The 20,203-nt window shown below is 49.8% G+C and overlaps 2 protein-coding genes across 3 annotated transcripts in view; one reads left to right on the forward strand and one right to left on the reverse strand.

Annotated features, from left to right (window-relative positions):
- LOC138786372 (zinc finger protein ZFP2-like) overlaps nt 1-20,203 on the forward strand; it is a 147,471-nt gene that overhangs the window by 18,496 nt on the left and 108,772 nt on the right. The window lies entirely within an intron of this gene.
- On the reverse strand, nt 3,961-19,375 carry LOC138786373 (uncharacterized). Of its 2 annotated transcripts, XM_069963359.1 has the most exons (14): nt 19,261-19,375; nt 16,136-16,290; nt 14,151-14,300; nt 12,891-13,014; nt 9,670-9,780; nt 9,104-9,266; nt 8,635-8,827; nt 7,194-7,304; nt 6,971-7,090; nt 6,758-6,886; nt 5,755-5,817; nt 5,040-5,111; nt 4,588-4,958; nt 3,961-4,307 (listed from the first exon to the last, which is right to left on the reverse strand). In XM_069963359.1, exons 2-14 carry the CDS (start codon nt 16,211-16,213, stop codon nt 4,121-4,123), a joined length of 1,872 nt encoding a protein of 623 aa, XP_069819460.1. In that variant the 5' UTR covers nt 16,214-16,290; nt 19,261-19,375; the 3' UTR covers nt 3,961-4,120. The 2 variants fall into 2 exon arrangements, with proteins under 2 accessions (XP_069819460.1, XP_069819461.1); XM_069963360.1 differs by lacking the exon at nt 19,261-19,375 and having other exon boundaries at nt 16,136-16,309.

Genomic DNA, 20,203 nt, shown 5'->3' on the forward strand with positions numbered 1-20,203 from the left:
GAACATTCAGATGAAATACCTGGTTGACAATTATATTCCCTGTCCTCCCCATACACATGAATGGTTGGCATGGTCAAATGTTCATCTGTTCCCTATAGAGAAGAGTAAGGCTGACCCCTATTTTCAACAACATCATCTTTCGGTGGAGTGTCTGGAGCTGCCATACACCTTAGAGACCTGGAACCTGCTGGCGGCAGCATAAGGTGTGTTGCACCTTCCATCATTCATACTGACAGCACATAGTAAGAGACATCAGGTAATGGATGAACTCTCCTAAGGGGAATACTCTAGACTAAGGATCGTCCGAATCTGCCGAGGTTCGGGTTTGTATGAACCTGAATGCTCAGCATCAGATTCCCGCTGTCTGGCCGCTCCGTGCAGCGGGTGGATACAGCGGGAGGAACGCCTGGAAAACTGGGATACAGCCTATAGCTATGGCTGTATCCCAGTTTTCCAGGTGGTCTTCCCACTGTATCCACCCTCTCCACGGAGCGGGCAGACAGCGGGAATCATTGCCGAGAGTTCAGGTTCGGACCATCCCTACTCTAGACAAAACATCTTTCATGTTACAGAAGATCGGCAACATTTTCAAACCCAGTCGCCTTCGTTACAGATACGTCTAATTTGTTAGAAAATTATTTAGTGAAATTTCACCTGTCAAATTAATTTGTTGATATCTGGTTTCATCAGTCTGTGATTAGAAATTTACCTATGCGCTTAAAGGAAGATGCCTGGGGTGACAGGTCCCCTTTAATACTACTATTTTTATTCAATTTCTTCTTTTTAAGGGGGGATCTTCAGAAAAAAATAAACTAGACCTGCTTTTTCTTCTCTTTTTCATTATAAGTTTTTTATTATCAATTATTTATGTTTTAAAAAACTTTTTAAATCAATATTTCTTTACTGCACATTTAAAAAACAAAAAACATTTTACAAAATTTAAATGGGCACGGTTATATAAGAAACAAAAAAAACTTAACTGGTACACTTGAAGAAAAAAAAAGACACCTGTCCAAGTTCAACCTAGGAGGGGATGTATGAAAGGAAGGGGGATGCATAAATTCTATATGCCTACATATGCGTTTATGTTGTTTTGCCTAAGCCTGACGTGAAGTCTTTAGTGTTCGTGCTGTGACGGCTCCTGGGGTACACGGTTCTACAAATCTTATGGTAAATTATTTACATACAAGTTATACAGAAGGGGCCCACTACAGCCCCTTGAGGTACACCACTTATAAACAGGGACCATTCAGATTAGGAATCATTCATCACCGCCCTATGGATACAATTATTAATCTAGTTACAGACTGAACTTTCTAAACCCAGATGCCTATGAGGGATGGGGCAAAATCCAGGCCTTGTCTTTAACAATCTGGCTGTGTTAAAGGACTTTTATAATACCATATTAGGTTGGTTTGACAACTTCTACGCTTAGTAGAACCATGCTGGTTATCACTTATAATACTATTACCCCCTGAATATTCCAGGATGTAGTCCCTTATATACTATTACCCCCTGAATATTCCTGGATGTAGTCCCTTATATACTATTCAGTAAATTACATGACACGCTACCAGGACTGGCCCCGCCTACACCTGCTCCTTAGCACTGGCCCCGCCCACCCCAGCTCCTAAGCCCTGACCCCACCTACCTGTGTTCATTTTTTTTTTTTTTTTTCGGCCACCTGCCTTTCATTGTAAAGTTTTGTTTTTATTTTACAGATTTTATTAGAGAGGTGAACTAGCATTGCGCTGACTTCTGGGGGTGCTGTATGCTCTATATACGCAGGGCCGTTTCTAGCACGGGGCGCTGACAGCTAGGGGGCGCCCTCCTCACTCAGCAGCAGTTACATTCTGCACAGGGCAGCAGGCCCGGACTTCAGAGCGCCCCCACACACAGCACCTGGCTCCTGGGGGCTCCTTTGTGGCCTGTGACTAAAGGAAAGAGGATAATGGAGGCAGCAGGGACTCCTCCACATTCCCCCCTGCGGCTCTACAGAGCATCTAGCACAGGCGAAGCTTCCTGTAAGTGCTGCTGCTGTCTGGAAGGAGGGGGGGTCACTGTGGGGGATCAGCAGTACAGTGTTGGGGTGTATGTGATTGTGGGGGAGCAGGGTGATGGGCAGCTTCATACCCCAGTCTCTACTTTATCTATCTTCCTTCTAACTTCCTTTCCCCTTAGCTGACAAGGCTTGCTCCCCAAAGTATTCCATAAATGTATTCATAAAGTCACAACAGTACAGTGCATTACATTACATTACATACACTGTAATTCCTATGGAGTGTCCAGCAGGGGCGCACTATATATAGAAGTCAATGGTACTCATTGACTTCTCTATATAGAGCGCCCCCTGCTGGACACTCCATAGGAATTACACCGTTGGTCGTGACGTCACTGCTTCAGAGATAATTTTAACACTTCCTGATACACTAAATAAGGGAAATAGCAGTATATGTGCATTTCCCATAATTAATGTACATTAGAAAATTGTATAACTTTCCATAAGTAATAACATATAAAAAAATAATTTTCGCCGGACTTCTCCTTTAACATAAAGTATCGATACCAGGAAATCCTGGTACCGAACAGTTTTTCTGCCCGAAATATCGATAGTAGTATCGATATTTCAGTACATCGTGCAACACTAGTGCTGTGTATGTTCTATGTATGTGTGATATCCTATGTTATGTATAGTGTGCTGCTATGCTCTATATACTGCCTCCCAGAGGGTCACACAATAATATATACCGCCTCCCAGAGGGTCACACAATACTACACAAGATATACCGCCTCTCAGAGGGTCACACAATAGTATATACTGCCTCACAGGAGTCACACAACAGTATATACAGCCTCACAGAGGGTCACACAATAATATACAAGATATACCCGGGGGGGGGGGGGGGGGGGGGGGGGGGCACTATATTTCAGAGTCGCCCTGTTGCCAAAATGGCCTAGAAACTGCCCTGTATATACACTTTCATTATTTATTTATTTCTAGCTCCTCTTGTGTTCTCAGTCACATGACCACTCTACTTATGATTTCTTTGCTTCCTGTGATGTCATGTTCAGCATCCTCCTGTTCCTCCCACTGAGCATGACCACACAGGTGGAGTCATCAGGTGTCCCTCCTATGGGCTAGCTGGAATTCCACATTGTATTTAGCCCTGCCCCTGTAGGCGGAGCTAATGCTGGAGCTCAGTAAAAGCTGTAGCAGAGAGGGCAGCATGACATGGAGGAGAGCAGGGCTAATAGTTACCTTGTGGGAGTCCAACACTACAAGACAAGGCCACCATCATCCCCTGCTTCCCTCCATGGCATGCTGCCCTTACCGCTACAGCTTCTGCTAGGGATGGGCAATAAGGGCAAAAAATAAAATCTCTACTTTAAATCTCGATTATTTTTTGCTAATTATGATGGGTGTAGTAGAAGAGGCATAGTGGATAAGGGGTGTATTAACAGTAAAAGCATAGAAGATGAGAGGTGTAGTAGTAGATAAGGGGAGCAGCAGTTTTGGGAGTAGTAGTAGAGCAGTATTAGGAGACGTATTGGGGGTGGTAGTAGTATTAGTAGAAGTATTGGGGGTGGAAGACCTAGGGGTGCGGGCGGCGATCGTGTATGTAGGTGGGGGGGGGGGTCCTACTCTGACCTGCAGGAGGAGCAGCTTGCCCGGAGCGACACTGCTCCACCCTGCAGGTCGGAGGGCATTTGTTTTTTCTTTCTTTGAAAATCAAATTTACGATTTTAAAGGAAATTGAAATTAAAACCTAGGCGAATTAATCTAATTTGTTTAATTGCCCTGCCCTAGCTTTGCTGATTTCATTTCCTTAAGGTGATGTTATATGCAGAGCCCGACAGTAAATTACAGTAAATCAACCATGTAAAAGGCCCTAAACACAGTACAACATCTGTTGCTACAGTACTGACTCGAAAATGGAAAAAAAAAACCAACACATTTTATAACATTTTATTTGCTTTGGTTCAGTGTTTGAGGCAATAAACTTTTTTTAATGAAAATCTAAAACTTGTTTTAAAAACTTTTCAGGTAAAATTAGTAAAATAAAACTATATAAAAAAGTAAATTTTAAACAAACGGAAACAAGTGTGGAGCTGGATAATGTTAAACTTCCAGAGCCATGTCTGAGGCATCGAAGTCCGCGCTCCAGTGACAGCCAGCGCGTTTCGGCTCAGGGTATCTGCTCTGCACCAGATGCACGACACAGGACGGGATCGGTTTTCTATGCTTTGGACCAAGCACACCGTGAGCGAACACCGAGAAGGACCTGTACCCCGCTTTCCTAATTACTCTGAAATAGATAAATACATTAAAAAAAAAAAAAAAAAACCTGTGGGATCCAGGTCATGACAGGTCAGCTCCAGAGAACCTGTAGCTTGGTGGGGGTCCCGCAGCCAGAGAGGTAAGTTAGTACTTGTAATCAATTTCCCCCCTGCTGGCTGCAGGATTTTATAATCCACCAGACTTCTCCTTTAAGTAAAGCGGTACCGCCGTATGTGTAACTTTAAAGGGCCGATTAGAAAATCATCACAAGACTATAATGCTAGCAAATAAAAACTGAGAACACTTACCGATTCCGTTCAGTCACCAGCTCCTTCGCTTTCACTTTCCCGCTGAATATGGCATTCATCTCCAGAATTTTCTCTTGAAGTCTCCATTCAGTCAGTTCTTGGTGTTGAGTAATGCAGCTTAATCCGCTATTGAAGTAGGTAGTGAGGGCGTCCTCCTCCCGGCAGCACACGCTCTCATCTCCCGTATTCATAGGAACGCATTTTCCGCATTTGCACCAGGAGACATTACCGACCCGAGGGTGATTGTAGTTGGTATCAGTAGGAACATCCTCCAGCGTCGGCCATTCTGGGTCGTTTTGAAAACATTGTGTTTCCAGGCGCCCAGAATCTTGGGCCATTTTGCGCAGTCGGGCCCGCAGTTCCAGCAGTTCCTATTACAGGGCGATAATTGAAAAGATGTAAAAAATTGTTACTTTTTTATTTTATTTTACGTATTAACAGCAACTACCAACCAGATCCTCCTTTCGGTCAGGCGTGTCGTCATCCTCGGTTTCATCATAACTTGTGTCCTCTGATGTTCCGTACTGAAAAAAAAAACAGAACAAGACAGAATTAAAGCACAAAGAGGGTGAGGCTTCTCCCGACTTGTTCTCACCAACAGTCAGGGTCTAAACACTCAGACCAATTAATACTTTTGTTGTGTCTCACTTTAAGTGAAGAAAGTAGGCGGCCCCAGCGAGCCGTCATTCAGTGGTTTATTACCGCTCTATTCCTGCTCTATTACAGCTTCTAATGACTTTCAGGGCCGCCATATTTTTTCGAAGGTTTAGAAAAGAAGACGGCCAAATGTTCCCGTGTAACCTGACACTGGAGGGGACGGTACTGAGAAGCAGACACCAGTATGTAGACAGATGTCTGTGGGATCTATCGGAGGACGTTGTACCGATTCACAACCATAGACTTTCGGTCTGAACTAAACGTCTTCTACGTTATATAGTTGAAAACTGGAATAATGACGTAACTGTGGCCTTTATAAAATGTTATCCCATCGGGTGAGGATCTAACACCTGACAACAGAAAGTCTCAGCAGCTCTGGTCAGCGAGATATCGGTCATCTTACCGCATCCCACAATACCGATCACAATCCCTACTGGGACACAGAAAGTTACAGTAACTCCACGTCCGATCTTTTACCAAGTAAGAGACAAATAACGTCGTCCTCCTTACCTCATCCGAGCTGTCAATGATGTTTGGGTAGATTTCACTGAAGTAGTCTTCATCTATGTGAGCCTGAGAGATTGAGGACAGGAGGTCACTGTGTGTACAGCGTATAGAGGTCTATGTGAGGGTGACACACCAGGGTCTGGTATCCCATATAACAGCAACATTACACTATGCAGTATAGCAGTAGTATGAGCTGTACATTACACTATGCAGTATAGCGGTAGTATGAGCTGTACATTACACTATGCAGTATAGCAGTAGTATGAGCTGTACATTACACTATGCAGTATAGCAGTAGTATGAGCTGTACATTACACTAAGCAGTATAGCAGTAGTATGAGCTGTACATTACACTATGCAGTATAGCAGTAGTATGAGCTGTACATTACACTGCAGTATAGCGGTAGTATGAGCTGTACATTACACTATGCAGTATAGCGGTAGTATGAGCTGTACATTACACTATGCAGTATAGCAGTAGTATGAGCTGTACATTACACTATGCAGTATAGCAGTAGTATGAGCTGTACATTACACTAGGCAGTATAGCAGTAGTATGAGCTGTACATTACACTAGGCAGTATAGCAGTAGTATGAGCTGTACATTACACTGCAGTATAGCGGTAGTATGAGCTGTACATTACACTATGCAGTATAGCGGTAGTATGAGCTGTACATTACACTAGGCAGTATAGCGGTAGTATGAGCTGTACATTACACTATGCAGTATAGCGGTAGTATGAGCTGTACATTACACTAGGCAGTATAGCGGTAGTATGAGCTGTACATTACACTATGCAGTATAGCGGTAGTATGAGCTGTACATTACACTATGCAGTATAGCAGTAGTATGAGCTGTACATTACACTATGCAGTATAGCGGTAGTATGAGCTGTACATTACACTATGCAGTATAGCGGTAGTATGAGCTGTACATTACACTATACAGTATAGCGGTAGTATGAGCTGTACATTACACTATGCAGTAGTATGCGCTGTACCTCACCTGGGGGGTCTGTAATGTAGAGGATGGTCTCTGTGTATTCGGGGATGGCTGTGATATATCTGGTGTGTAGCTACAGTCCACCTGTTCAGTCTTGCAGTATACGGCAGCCGGAACGCTTCCTTCAGCCACCTACATTAGTATAAGAGGATTATAAACCCGGCCTCACTACATACCAGTCACATGGGGGATTATTTACTATCCCATATACTTCACCTGGGGGGTCTGTAATGTAGAGGGTGGTGTCTCTGTATTCTGGGATATATCTGGTGTGTAGCTACAGTCCACCTGTTCAGTCTTGCAGTATACGGCAGCCGGCACGCTTCCTTCAGCCACCTACATGAGTATAAGAGGATTATAAACCCGGCCTCACTACATACCAGACATATGGGAAGAGGGGGGGGGGGGGGGGGGGGTGTTATTACACCATATACTTCACCTGGGGGGTCTGTAATGTCGAGGATGGTGTCTCTGTATTAGGGGGTGGCTCCGATCGATCCAGTCTAGCACTACAGTCCATATCTTGATCAGCCGCAGCTTCTTCAACCACCTGCAGATTACGTAATAAATATTTCTCAGCTAAATGTCTATGGACGAGCCCCGGAAATCACAGAGTGGGTCTATAAAGGACTTATGAGCGCACAATTATTATCGAATATAACAGGATGTTACACACTTCCCACACTACAACTTGTGGGGAGACGTGTACATGCTTCAGGTAATGGATATTGTGGGGCATCATAGTGGTAGGGGACGGGATTCATGGGATTTTACACTTCTGCCCTCCTACATTCAGAACATTGACCATACTGTGATACATAACTCTAAAGCCTTAGGGCAAAACCACAGAGGATTGAGGGGTGCAGACAGAGGGTGAACCACCAAGGAGCGAGGGGTACGGACAGAGGTTGAACCACCAAGGAGCGAGGGGTGCAGATAAAGAGCACACCACCAAGGAGTGAGGGGTGCGGACAGAGGGCGAACCACTGAGGAGTGGCGAGTGCGGACAGAGTGCGAACAACCGAGGAGCGAGGGGTGCGGACAGAGTGCGAACCACCGAGAAGCGAGGGGTGCAGACAAAGAGCGCACCACTGAGGGGTGCATACAAAGAGCGCACCACCGAGGAGCGAGGGGTGCGGACAGAGTGTGAACCACCATGGAGCGAGGGGTGCAGACAAAGAGCACACCACCAAGGAGCGAGGGGTGCGGACAGAGGGCGAACCACTGAGGAGTGGGGAGTGCGGACAGAGGGCGAACCACCAAGGAGCAAGGGGTGCAGACAAAGAGCGCACCACTGAGGGGCGCATACAAAGAGCGCACCACCAAGGAGCGAGGGGTGCGGACAGATTGTGAACCACCGAGGAGCAAGGGGTGCAGACAAAGAGCGCACCACTGAGGGGCGCATACAAAGAGCGCACCACCGAGGAGCGAGGGGTGCGGACAGAGTGTGAACCACCGAGGAGCGAGGGGTGCTGACTGAAGGCGAACCACTGAGGAGCGAGGGGTGGGGATGTGGAATCATAATGATGGGGGACGTGTTCACATGTGATTTTACACTCCTGCCCTCCTACATTCAGGAAATTGACCATATTGTGATGAATAACTCTAAAGCCTTAAGATGAGCCTCCAGGGAGTGAGGGGTGCGGACAGAGGGCGACCCGCTGAGGAGCACAAGTGGCACACAGAGGGCAAACCACTAAGGAGAAAGGGGGGGCGGACAAAATGGGAGCCATTAAGGATCAAGGGGTGTGAATAGAGGGTGAACCACTAAGGAGCAAGAAGTCTGGATAGAAGGTGAACCACCGAACAGAGAACAGTCTGAATAGAGTGTTGAGTAGATCATGGGAGCCGGTTCTACCCTCGTATAGTAAGTAACGTACCTTGTCTCTCCATGGCCAACTACTACCCCCATAGTTGTAAGTGATTTCTTCTCCAGGGTTGACGTCTCTGATGGCGAACAGGCAGAGATGTGGCTTCCCGTCTACCATGATTCTCTTGATCTTGCAGTTGGGGTTCCTGTGCTCATCATTCACCAGTCTCCCCAGAGATCCGTCTTCTTGTACTGCGTCAATGCTGAATAGAGAGAGAACAGACAATGTACCGAAACATGTGCAACGTGCCCCCCCCCATGTATAACTGTGTATGTGATGAGAAGTGATGAGTGTAGCGCCCCCCCCCCCATATGAACGGATGAGAAGCGACGAGTGTAGCGCTCCTCCGTTTATGTGACGAGTGAAGCACCCCTCCGTGTATGTGACGAGTGAAGCGCCCCTCCGTGTATGTGATGGGAGTCAGAGGGGGGGGGGGGGGGCAGCGTACCTCCCTGCTTGGTCTCCTCAGATCACTTACCACCAAAGTTTACCAGCCGACTGAAATTCGTACATGAAAACCTTCTGGGCCTCTTGGTAGATCCGATGCCGCCTCTGGCTCTCGGCCACATCGATCAGCTCTCCTCTGAACTCCACCACAAAGTCTCCTTTCTCTATTGGCGTTGAGGCAAACACTCCCCTCCCTGCCCCCGCCACGTCCACCATGTGGAGAAACAAAAGGTTAGTCCTTGTCAGCCTGCACCCGCGGCACTCCGCCCACCTACAGCTGACACCCACGGCACTCCGCCCACCTACAGCTGACACCCGCGGCACTCCGCCCACCTACAGCCGACACCCGCGGCACTCCGCCCACCTACAGCCGACACCCGCGGCACTCCACCCATTCCCAGCCGGCACTCCGTCCATTCCCAGCCTACACCCGCGGCACTCCGCCCATTCCCAGCCGGCACCCGCGGCACTCCGCCCATTAACAGTCGAAACCCGGGGCAATCCGCCCATTCACAGCAGACACCCACTAACTCCGCCTATTCACAGCCGGCACCCACGGTTACAGCTATTACCAGAGATGTGGCCTCCTCTTCTTACCTTTATAGGGGTTGATGTATTTTGCAGTTAACCCTTCTTTGTCGGTGGACGTGCTTATGTGATATTTGGCGTCATTCTCAGGATTTCTTTTTCTCTTTTTCGTCCCGTTATCTGCAAAAGTCGATAAATCCAATATTTCTTATTTGCAAATAAAAGACATAATAAAAACTGAGATCCATCTGTTCCTCCCTTCAAACCATCTCCAAGCCCTCCCCTCTCTACTCAGCTTCCCTTGTAGAGCCATGTCCTCGCCTCCTCCTCCTCCCTCCGAGCTATGTCCTCGCCTCCTCCTCCTCCCTCCGAGCTATGTCCTCGCCTCCTCCTCCTCCCTCCCAGCTATGTCCTCGTCTTCTCCTCCTCCCTCCAAGAGCCATGTCCTCGCCTCCTCCTCCCCTCTCCCAGAGCTCTTATCCCGTGCTCTTCCACCTGCTGATCCTGAGCTGTGCTCTTATCCCCAGCTCCTCCACCTGCTGATCCTGAGCTGTGCTCTTATCCCCAGCTCTCCCACTTGCTGATCCCGAGCTGTGCTCTTATCCTCAGCCCCCTCTTTCTGCTGATCCGGAGCTGTGCTCTAACCCCCTGCTCTTTCACCGGCTGATCCTGAGCTGTGCTCTTATCCCATGCTGCTCCACCTGCTGATCCTGAGCTGTGCTCTTATTTCGTGCCCCTCCTCCTGCTGATCCTGAGCTGTGCTCTTATCCCCTGCTCTTCCACCTGCTGATTCTGAGCTGTGCTCTTATCCAGTGTTCTTTCACCTGCTGATCCTGAGCCGTGCTCTTATCTCGTGCTGCTGCACCTGCTGATCCTGAGCTGTGCTCTTATCCCGTGCTGCTGCACCTGCTGATCCTGAGCTGTGCTCTTATCCCGTGCTCTTCCACCTGCTGATCCTGAGCTGTGCTCTTATCCCGAGCTCTCCCACTTGCTGATCCTGAGCTGTGCTCTCATCCTCAGCCCCCTCCTCCTGCTGACCATGAGCTGTGCTCTAACCCCCTGCTCTTTCACCGGTTGATCCTGAGCTGTGCTCTTATCCCCTGCTCTTCCACCTGCTGATCCTGAGCTGTGCTCTTATCCCCTGCTCTTCCACCTGCTGATCCTGAGCTGTGCTCTTATCCCGAGCTCTCCCACTTGCTGATCCTGAGCTGTGCTCTAACCCCCTGCTCTTTCACCGGTTGATCCTGAGCTGTGCTCTTATCCCGAGCTGTGCTCTTATCCCGAGCTCTCCCACTTGCTGATCCTGAGCTGTGCTCTTATTCCATGCTGCTCCACCTGCTGATCCTGAGCTGTGCTCTTATTCCATGCTGCTCCTGAGCTGTGCTCTTATTCCATGCTGCTCCACCTGCTGATCCTGAGCTGTGCTCTTATCCAGTGTTCTTCCACCTGCTGATCCTGAGCTGTGCTCTTATCCCGTGCTCTTCCACCTGCTGATCCTGAGCTGTGCTCTTATCCAGTGTTCTTCCACCTGCTGATCCTGAGCTGTGCTCTTATCCAGTGTTCTTTCACCTGCTGATCCTGAGCTGTGCTCTTAGCCAGTGTTCTTTCACCTGCTGATCCTGAGCTGTGCTCTTATCCCGTGCTCTTCCACCTGCTGATCCTGAGCTGTGCTCTTATCTAGTGTTCTTTCACCTGCTGATCCTGAGCTGTGCTCTTATCCCGTGCTCTTCCACCTGCTGATCCTGAGCTGTGCTCTTATCCAGTGCTCTTCCACCTGCTGATCCTGAGCTGTGCTCTTATCCAGTGCTCTTCCACCTGCTGATCCTGAGCTGTGCTCTTATCCCGTGTTCTTTCACCTGCTGATTCTGAGCTGTGCTCTTCCACCTGCTGATCCTGAGCTGTGCTCTTATCTAGTGTTCTTTCACCTGCTGATCCTGAGCTGTGCTCTTATCCAGTGTTCTTCCACCTGCTAATCCTGAGCTGTGCTCTTATCCCGTGCCCCTCCACCTGCTGATCCTGAGCTGTGCTCTTATTCCATGCTGCACCACCTGCTGATCCTGAGCTGTGCTCTTATCCAGTGCTCTTCCACCAGCTGATCCCAAGCTGTGCTCTTATCCCGTGCTCTTCCACCTGCTGATCCTGAGCTGTGCTCTTATCCAGTGCTCTTTCACCGGCTGATCCTGAGCTGTGCTCTTATCCCGTGCCCCTCCACCTGCTGATCCTGAGCTGTGCTCTTATCCCGTGCTGCTCCACCTGCTGATCCTGAGCTGTGCTCTTATCCCGTGCTGCTCCACCTGCTGATCCTGAGCTGTGCTCTTATCCAGTGTTCTTTCACCTGCTGATCCCAAGCTGTGCTCTTATCCAGTGCTCTTCCACCAGCTGATCCCAAGCTGTGCTCTTATCCAGTGCTCTTCCACCAGCTGATCCCAAGCTGTGCTCTTATCCCGTGCTCTTCCACCTGCTGATCCTGAGCTGTGCTCTTATCCAGTGCTCTTTCACCGGCTGATCCTGAGCTGTGCTCTTATCCCGTGCTGCTCCACCTGCTGATCCTGAGCTGTGCTCTTATTCCATGCTGCTCCACCTGCTGATCCTGAGCTGTGCTCTTATCCAGTGTTCTTCCACCAGCTGATCCCAAGCTGTGCTCTTATCCCGTGCTGCTCCACCTGCTGATCCTGAGCTGTGCACTAGTCAACAAGGAAAGTACAATGCTGTCCTGCCTCAGCTCCTCCGAGAATTATAATTTTTTTTATTTTTACCGATATTGCCGGATACTGACACATGGTTTATAAACAGTTTGTAAACTTTTTCATTTAATCTTTGTACATTATCCTGGGGGCAGCCATCTTGCTGCTGCTGTTTTTATTAGCATTTAGCGATACGTGTTACAGCGAGTCCAATGCACAAAGGCACAGCAGTCTGGACCAGACCTTACTAATGTGTATAGGAAGGGTTTCTGGGCATGCTCTGTGACCTGTGCAGAGGTCAGGAAGGAGAAGGAAAGGCTGGGAACACACAACATCTGTTGTGGTATATAAAGGTAGATCATGTGTTATCTATACTGTACCCCCATCTGTGATGATAAGGAGGACACTGCTGGGAATTCACCTTTGCAAAACAGGAAGTTTCAGCTTCGTATTAGGCCTAAGGTCCAGAATGGAAACCACCAGGATGTGTTGTGAGGAGCTCCGACACAACCTGCTCACCAGTGTATGAACTGCACGTGCTCCCAGCGACAACCTCAGCTAACAACATGGGCAAAGATCGCAAGGTATAGATACATCTCTTCTTACCTGCCGATGTGAGGGGCTGCTGATCCTCCATCATCACATCAATGTACTGATCCTTGTGTCCTGCTAGGTATTCATTCTCCTCCATGGAGAAATAGACCGCCACGTCCTGACACCTTATAGGAACCTGACACACACAATGGTCACACAGTCATCCCCCCCAGCCTGCTGTTTAACTGTATAATCTCCCAGCAGTGTCACCTCTCTCGTCATCCCTCCCCCCTCCTGTATTACTGTATAATGTCCCAGCAGTGTCACCTCTCTAGTCATCTCTCCTGTATTACTGTATAATGTCCCAGCAGTGTCAACTCTCCAATCATCCCCCAACCCTCCTGTATTACTGTATAATGTACCAGCATTCCCAGCAGTGTCACCTCTCCAGCCCCACCCCCCCTGTATTACTGTATAATCTCCCAGCAGTGTCACCTCTCCAGTCACCCCCCTCCCTCCTGTATTACTGTATAATGTCCCAGCATTCCCAGCAGTGTCACCTCTCCAGTCACCCCACCCCTCCTGTATTACTGTATAATCTCCCAGCAGTGTCACCTCTCCAGTCACCCCCCCCTCCTGTATTACTGTATAATGTGCCAGCATTCCCAGCAGTGTCACCTCTCCAGTCACCCCCCCTCCTGGATTACTGTATAATGTCCCAGCATTCCCAGCAGTGTCACCTCTCCAGTCATCCCCCACCTCCTGTATTACTGTATAATGTCCCAGCAGTGTCACCTCTCCAGTCACCCCCCCCCCCTCCTGTATTACTGTATAATGTCTCAGCAGTGTCACCTCTCCAGTCACCCCCTCCTGTATTACTGTATAATGTCCCAGCAGTGTCACCTCTCCAGTCACCCCCTCCTGTATTACTGTATAATGTCCCAGCATTCCCAGCAGTGTCACCTCTCCAGTCATCCCCCACCTCCTGTATTACTGTATAATGTCCCAGCAGTGTCACCTCTCCAGTCACCCCCCCCCTGTATTACTGTATAATGTCCCAGCAGTGTCACCTCTCCAGTCACCCCCCTCCTGTATTACTGTATAATGTCCCAGCATTCCCAGCAGTGTCACCTCTCCAGTCACCCCCCCTCCTGTATTACTGTATAATGTCCCAGCAGTGTCACCTCTCCAGTCACCCCCCCCTCCTGTATTACTGTATAATGTCCCAGCAGTGTCACCTCTCCGGTCACCCCCCCCCCCCTCCTGTATTACTGTATAATGTCCCAGCAGTGTCACCTCTCCAGTCGTCTTATTTCCCAGCAGCCCCCTCACCTCCTCAGTCAGCAGCTCCACCATCTTGTTGGCGAGCTCCAGGATCTTCTCCTTGTTGTTCCCATCATGTATCAGGGGGTGAGGCTCTGCGATCCGGCTCCTGCTACAATCTCCTGACTCCCCCGATGTCTTCTTCACTACTGTGTAATCCTGTGTAGGGAGAGAGGGGCTTAAAGGGGTTGTCCGGCGATAAAAAATTATTCACAGAATAACACACATTACAAAGTTATACAACTTTGTAATGTATGTTATGTCTGTGAATGGCCCCCTTCCCCGTGTCCCACCACCCCCACCCGTGTACCCGGAAGTGTGGTGCGCTATACATTACCTGTCACGTGCCGACCACGGTCTCCGATCCTCAGCAGTGACGTCTTCTTCGGGAGGCCGGCGGATCTTCCCGAGTGCCGGCCGCCCTCTGCAGCGTCATCCGAAGCTCAGCCGCGATTGGCTGAGCACAGTTATGTTCAGCCAATCGCGGCTGAGCTTCGGATGACGCTGCAGAGGGTGGCCGGCACTCGGGAAGATCCGCCGGCCTCCCGAAGAAGACGTCACTGCTGAGGATCGGAGACCGTGGACGACACGAGATGCGGTGAGTATAATGCACCACACTTCCGGGTCTAGCGTGGGTGGGGGGAAACACGGGGAAGGGGGCCATTCACAGACATAACATACATTACAAAGTTGTATAACTTTGTAATGTGTGTTATTCTGTGAATAATTTTTTATCGCCGGACAACCCCTTTAAGGAAATCTGACCCTGTCCTCGAGCAGAGCTTCATAGGCTTTTGGAATGCAGATAATGGCAGATTTGCCTAATAAACCCAATTACAAAGTTTCTTAAAATCGCCTGGACTATTGATTTCACTTTTAGGGTAGCTTCACACATACTGACTCGCAGCGTTAATAACGCTGCGAGTCGGCTAGGTCCTGGCAGATCACTTTCACTACATACACACAGCGGTCTGAACGACCTCTGCGTGTATGTAATTCTGCCAGCCGTTTAACCCCTTCAGCTGCCGCCCGGCTCCTGCTGTGCGCCTGCTCTGTATACATTACCTCTCCTTGCTGCACGGGGTCTCGGCGTACTGCTCTTCCGCCCGGCCAATCAGTGGCTGCGGCAGGGCAACACACTGATTGGCCGAGTGGGAGAGCAGTACGCCGAGACCCCGTGCAGCGAGGACAGGTAATGTATACAGAGCGGGAGCCGGGCGGCAACAGAAGGGGTTAAGCGACCGGCAGAATTACATACACGCAGAGGTCGTTCAGACCGCTGTGTGTATGTAGTGAAAGTGACCTGCCAGGACCTAGCCGACTCGCAGCGTTATTAACGCTGCAAGTCGGTACGTGTGAAGCTACCCTAAGGGTCCGGCCAATTTTCCAGTTGAGTTTTTTACTCCTCCTTGCCTTCTAAAAGCCGTAACTCTTCCCTGAGTCCTGTGAGTCTTAGGAGGGCTTGTTTTTTGCGGGACCAATTATAAGGAATTATAAATGAGAGTAGACATATAATCAGATCTATAGTCCCACATACAGTATGTCCGGGAAGGCTGCGATAGCAGATCCATGTGACTGAGTGACAGGAGGCTGATCAGTAACCACCTATATGCCCTGGTCCGTAATAACCGCAGCATCTAAGGGGTGAAATACCCAATGCCATTCACTAAGAGCCGGCCGTGTATGGAGCTCCACCCTACCAGAGCACGCGGCCACCGTAAATACATGGCTGACATAACCCGCGGCATGATATGTCCTCCTTCACTATCTTCCTCTAATGCAGGGATGAGGAACCTTTGAGCCCTCCGGATGTTGCAGAACTACAATTCCCATCATGCCTGGACATCTGAAGCTGGTTAAAGGTTCCCCATCTCTGCTGTAAGCTATACAGTCCCATACATGTGATGCCTGACACCCTCCAGCAGTTTTGTAGCCATCTTTGGACCCGTTCTATGTTATCGGTATCTTATGTAGATGAGGCCTATAGGGGTCACCTCTCCGGTCAGCAGGCAGATGATCTCCAGGGTGATGTCTAATAATCTTGTAGTCATCTCATTCCTGTCCTTCTCCATCCTTTGGGGGTCATTCAGGAGAAGAAGCGCCTGGAGGAGAGGAGGAGACAACTGGATCACAGGGAGGGAGCTTGGACCTGTTAAAGCACAAGAGAAAAAGAACACACTTAAAGGGGTACTCCACTCACACAACTCCTTATATGTTACTGCCCATGGTGAGACTAACAATTCCTTCCATACTTGTTATGATCTATTCAGTCTCCTTCCCCCAGTTCTCAGCTGCTGCTTTCTGCTGAAGACACAAAAATCTCAGTGTGAGCCTTTCTCTCAGTCTCCCCCTCCCTTCTGAGACAGCTGATGTAAACAAGTCCCTGGCAAGCTGTATCTGCAACATTGTAGCTTCTTTGTTATGCTGGGAGGGTTATACTGAGGTCAAGTTACTAATGAACTCCCTGGTTAGTCTGACTGATTGGAGTGGAGTACCCCTTTAACAAAAACTCCAGCGCTGCCCTCATCTTCTCCTACCTGAGCTACTACTTTGTCCTCTGTGGCCTCATCTATAGGTGACTGTTCACATCAGACTGATGATCGGACAGAAGGGAACAGTTATCTGAACCTTCACCTTACAGTCACACCTGGTAGAGAGCTGACCGGACAGACTGGTCGGGGTCGGCAATGTTCTCTAATCCCGATTCATTCGGCCATTGATTTCCCGGGGGCTGCAGAAGTTAGATGCCGCCCCAGAGACACCTGAAGAGAACATGAATACAGTCTATGTCAGGAGTCCACATGTGCGGCCACGGGGTGTATCCAGGTCCTCCGGCCTCCATAGGGCAGCATCCAACTTCTGCAGATGCGGGGGATCAAATGCTGAGAGTCCAGGTTTGGAGAACGTGGCCGAATTCAAACCGTGTGTCAAGTCCAGAGCGATGAGAGAAGAGCTCAGACACGTGCTTCACCAGAGCAATGAGAGGAGAGAAGAGCTCAGACACGTGCTTCACCAGAGCAATGAGAGGAGAGGAGAGAAGAGCTCAGACACGCGCTTCACCAGAGCGATGAGAGAAGAGCTCAGACACGTGCTTCACCAGAGCGATGAGAGAAGAGCTCAGACACGCGCTTCACCAGAGCGATGAGAGAAGAGCTCAGACACGTGCTTCACCAGAGCGATGAGAGAAGAGCTCAGACACGCGCTTCACCAGAGCGATGAGAGGAGAGAAGAGCTCAGACACGCGCTTCACCAGAGAGATGAGAGGAGAGAAGAGCTCAGACACGTGCTTCACCAGAGCAATGAGAGGAGAGAAGAGCTCAGACACGTGCTTCACCAGAGCGATGAGAGAAGAGCTCAGACACGTGCTTCACCAGAGCGATGAGAGAAGAGCTCAGACACGCGCTTTACCGGAGCGATGAGAGGAGAGAAGAGCTCAGACACGTGCTTCACCGGAGCAATGAGAGGAGAGAAGAGCTCAGACAGGCGCTTCACCAGAGCGACGAGAGGAGAGAAGAGCTCAGACACGCGCTTCACCAGAGCGACGAGAGGAGAGAAGAGCTCAGACACGCGCTTCACCAGAGAGACGAGAGGAGAGAAGAGCTAAGACACGCGCTTCACCAGAGCGACGAGAGGAGAGAAGAGCTCAGACACGCGCTTCACCAGAGCGACGAGAGGAGAGAAGAGCTCAGACACGCGCTTCACCAGAGCGACGAGAGGAGAGAAGAGCTCAGACACGCGCTTCACCAGAGCGACGAGAGGAGAGAAGAGCTCAGACACGCGCTTCACCAGAGCGACGAGAGGAGAGAAGAGCTCAGACACGCGCTTCACCAGAGCGACGAGAGGAGAGAAGAGCTCAGACACGCGCTTCACCAGAGCGACGAGAGGAGAGAAGAGCTCAGACACGCGCTTCACCAGAGCGACGAGAGGAGAGAAGAGCTCAGACACGCGCTTCACCAGAGCGACGAGAGGAGAGAAGAGCTCAGACACGCGCTTCACCAGAGCGACGAGAGGAGAGAAGAGCTCAGACACGCGCTTCACCAGAGCGACGAGAGGAGAGAAGAGCTCAGACACGCGCTTCACCAGAGCGACGAGAGGAGAGAAGAGCTCAGACACGCGCTTCACCAGAGCGACGAGAGGAGAGAAGAGCTCAGACACGCGCTTCACCAGAGCGACGAGAGGAGAGAAGAGCTCAGACACGCGCTTCACCAGAGCGACGAGAGGAGAGAAGAGCTCAGACACGCGCTTCACCAGAGCGACGAGAGGAGAGAAGAGCTCAGACACGTGCTTCACCAGAGCGACGAGAGGAGAGAAGAGCTCAGACACGCGCTTCACCAGAGCAATGAGAGGAGAGAAGAGCTCAGACACGCGCTTCACCAGAGCAATGAGAGGAGAGAAGAGCTCAGACACGCGCTTCACCAGAGCGACGAGAGGAGAGAAGAGCTCAGACACGCGCTTCACCAGAGCAATGAGAGGAGAGAAGAGCTCAGACACGCGCTTCACCAGAGAGATGAGAGGAGAGAAGAGCTAAGACACGCGCTTCACCAGAGCAATGAGAGGAGAGAAGAGCTCAGACACGTGCTTCACCAGAGAGATGAGAGGAGAGAAGAGCTCAGACACGCGCTTCACCAGAGCGATGAGAGGAGAGAAGAGCTCAGACACGCGCTTCACCAGAGCGATGAGGGGAGAGAAGAGCTCAGACACGCGCTTCACCAGAGCAATGAGGGGAGAGAAGAGCTCAGACACGTGCTTCACCAGAGCGATGAGAGGAGAGAAGAGCTCAGACACGCGCTTCACCAGAGAGATGAGAGGAGAGAAGAGCTCAGACACGCGCTTCACCAGAGCGATGAGAGGAGAGAAGAGCTCAGACACGCGCTTCACCAGAGAGATGAGAGGAGAGAAGAGCTCAGACACGCGCTTCACCAGAGCGATGAGAGGAGAGAAGAGCTCAGACACGCGCTTCACCAGAGCGACGAGAGGAGAGGAGAGGAGAGGAGAGAAGAGCTCAGACACGCGCTTTACCGGGTCTTCTAACCACTGATGGGCTCTAGGCATCATTCCTCACAGGGGACACATGTGCGCGACCACCACGCTTTACTGCACATCCCCCGTGTAATCTTACCTCACTGCTGGAGTACTGGGAGCTGTTGGCTGATAACAGAGAGAACTAGACCACACATCAGGAGCTGCAACAGAACGGTACTGAAGGACCTGTGATCATAGTCATGTGACATGAGGGGGCGGGGCTCCGTAGTGCAGAGGATAGTGGTGGATGAAGGACCTGTGATCATAGTCATGTGACATGAGGGGGCGGGGCTCCGCAGTGCAGAGATGGTGGTGGATGAAGGACCTGTGATCATAGTCATGTGACATGAGGGGGCGGGGATCGGTTTGTGTACAGGAGAGCTGACGGGTTCAGGTTATTCTTTTCTATAAAGTTGTCAGAGCTGGAGCCAGGGGCATGCTGGGAGTTGTAGTCCTCTTATCTCCCATAATAACAGGCTGGACATGCTGGGAGTTGTAGTCCTCCTCTTATATCTGCTCCTGTAATCTCCTATAATAACAGTCTGGCATGCTGGGAGTTGTAGTCCTCCTCTTATATCTGCTCCTGTAATCTCCTATAATAACAGGCTGGACATGCTGGGAGTTGTAGTCCTCCTCTTATATCTGCTCCTGTAATCTCCTATAATAACAGTCTGGCATGCTGGGAGTTGTAGTCCTCCTCTTATATCTGCTCCTGTAATCTCCTATAATAACAGGCTGGACATGCTGGGAGTTGTAGTCCTCCTCTTATATCTGCTCCTGTAATCTCCTATAATAACAGTCTGGCATGCTGGGAGTTGTAGTCCTCCTCTTATATCTGCTCCTGTAATCTCCTATAATAACAGGCTGGACATGCTGGGAGTTGTAGTCCTCTTATATCTGCTCCTGTAATCTCCTCTGATCTCCCATCTCTATAGTTGTTTTTTTTTTTATGGAATTAGTATTGATTATCAAAATAAAAAAGTATCGGAATCAAATTTAAAATTCTGGTTTCCTGACATCACAAGATGGAACCCCAAACT

The sequence above is a fragment of the Dendropsophus ebraccatus genome, chromosome 3 (assembly GCF_027789765.1).
Source record: "Dendropsophus ebraccatus isolate aDenEbr1 chromosome 3, aDenEbr1.pat, whole genome shotgun sequence".
NCBI classification, from domain to species: Eukaryota; Metazoa; Chordata; class Amphibia; order Anura; family Hylidae; genus Dendropsophus; species Dendropsophus ebraccatus.

Coding starts and splice junctions, on each gene's coding strand:
- LOC138786373 (XM_069963359.1), bottom strand. CDS start 16,213: ATGGAGAAGGACAGGAATGAGATGACTACAAGATTATTAGACATCACC. Junction 9,781..12,890: donor GCAGCCCCTCACATCGGCAG/GTAAGAAGAGAT, acceptor CGACTTTTGCAG/ATAACGGGACGAAAAAGAGA. Junction 8,828..9,103: donor TCGGCTGGTAAACTTTGGTG/GTAAGTGATCTG, acceptor CTCTCTATTCAG/CATTGACGCAGTACAAGAAG.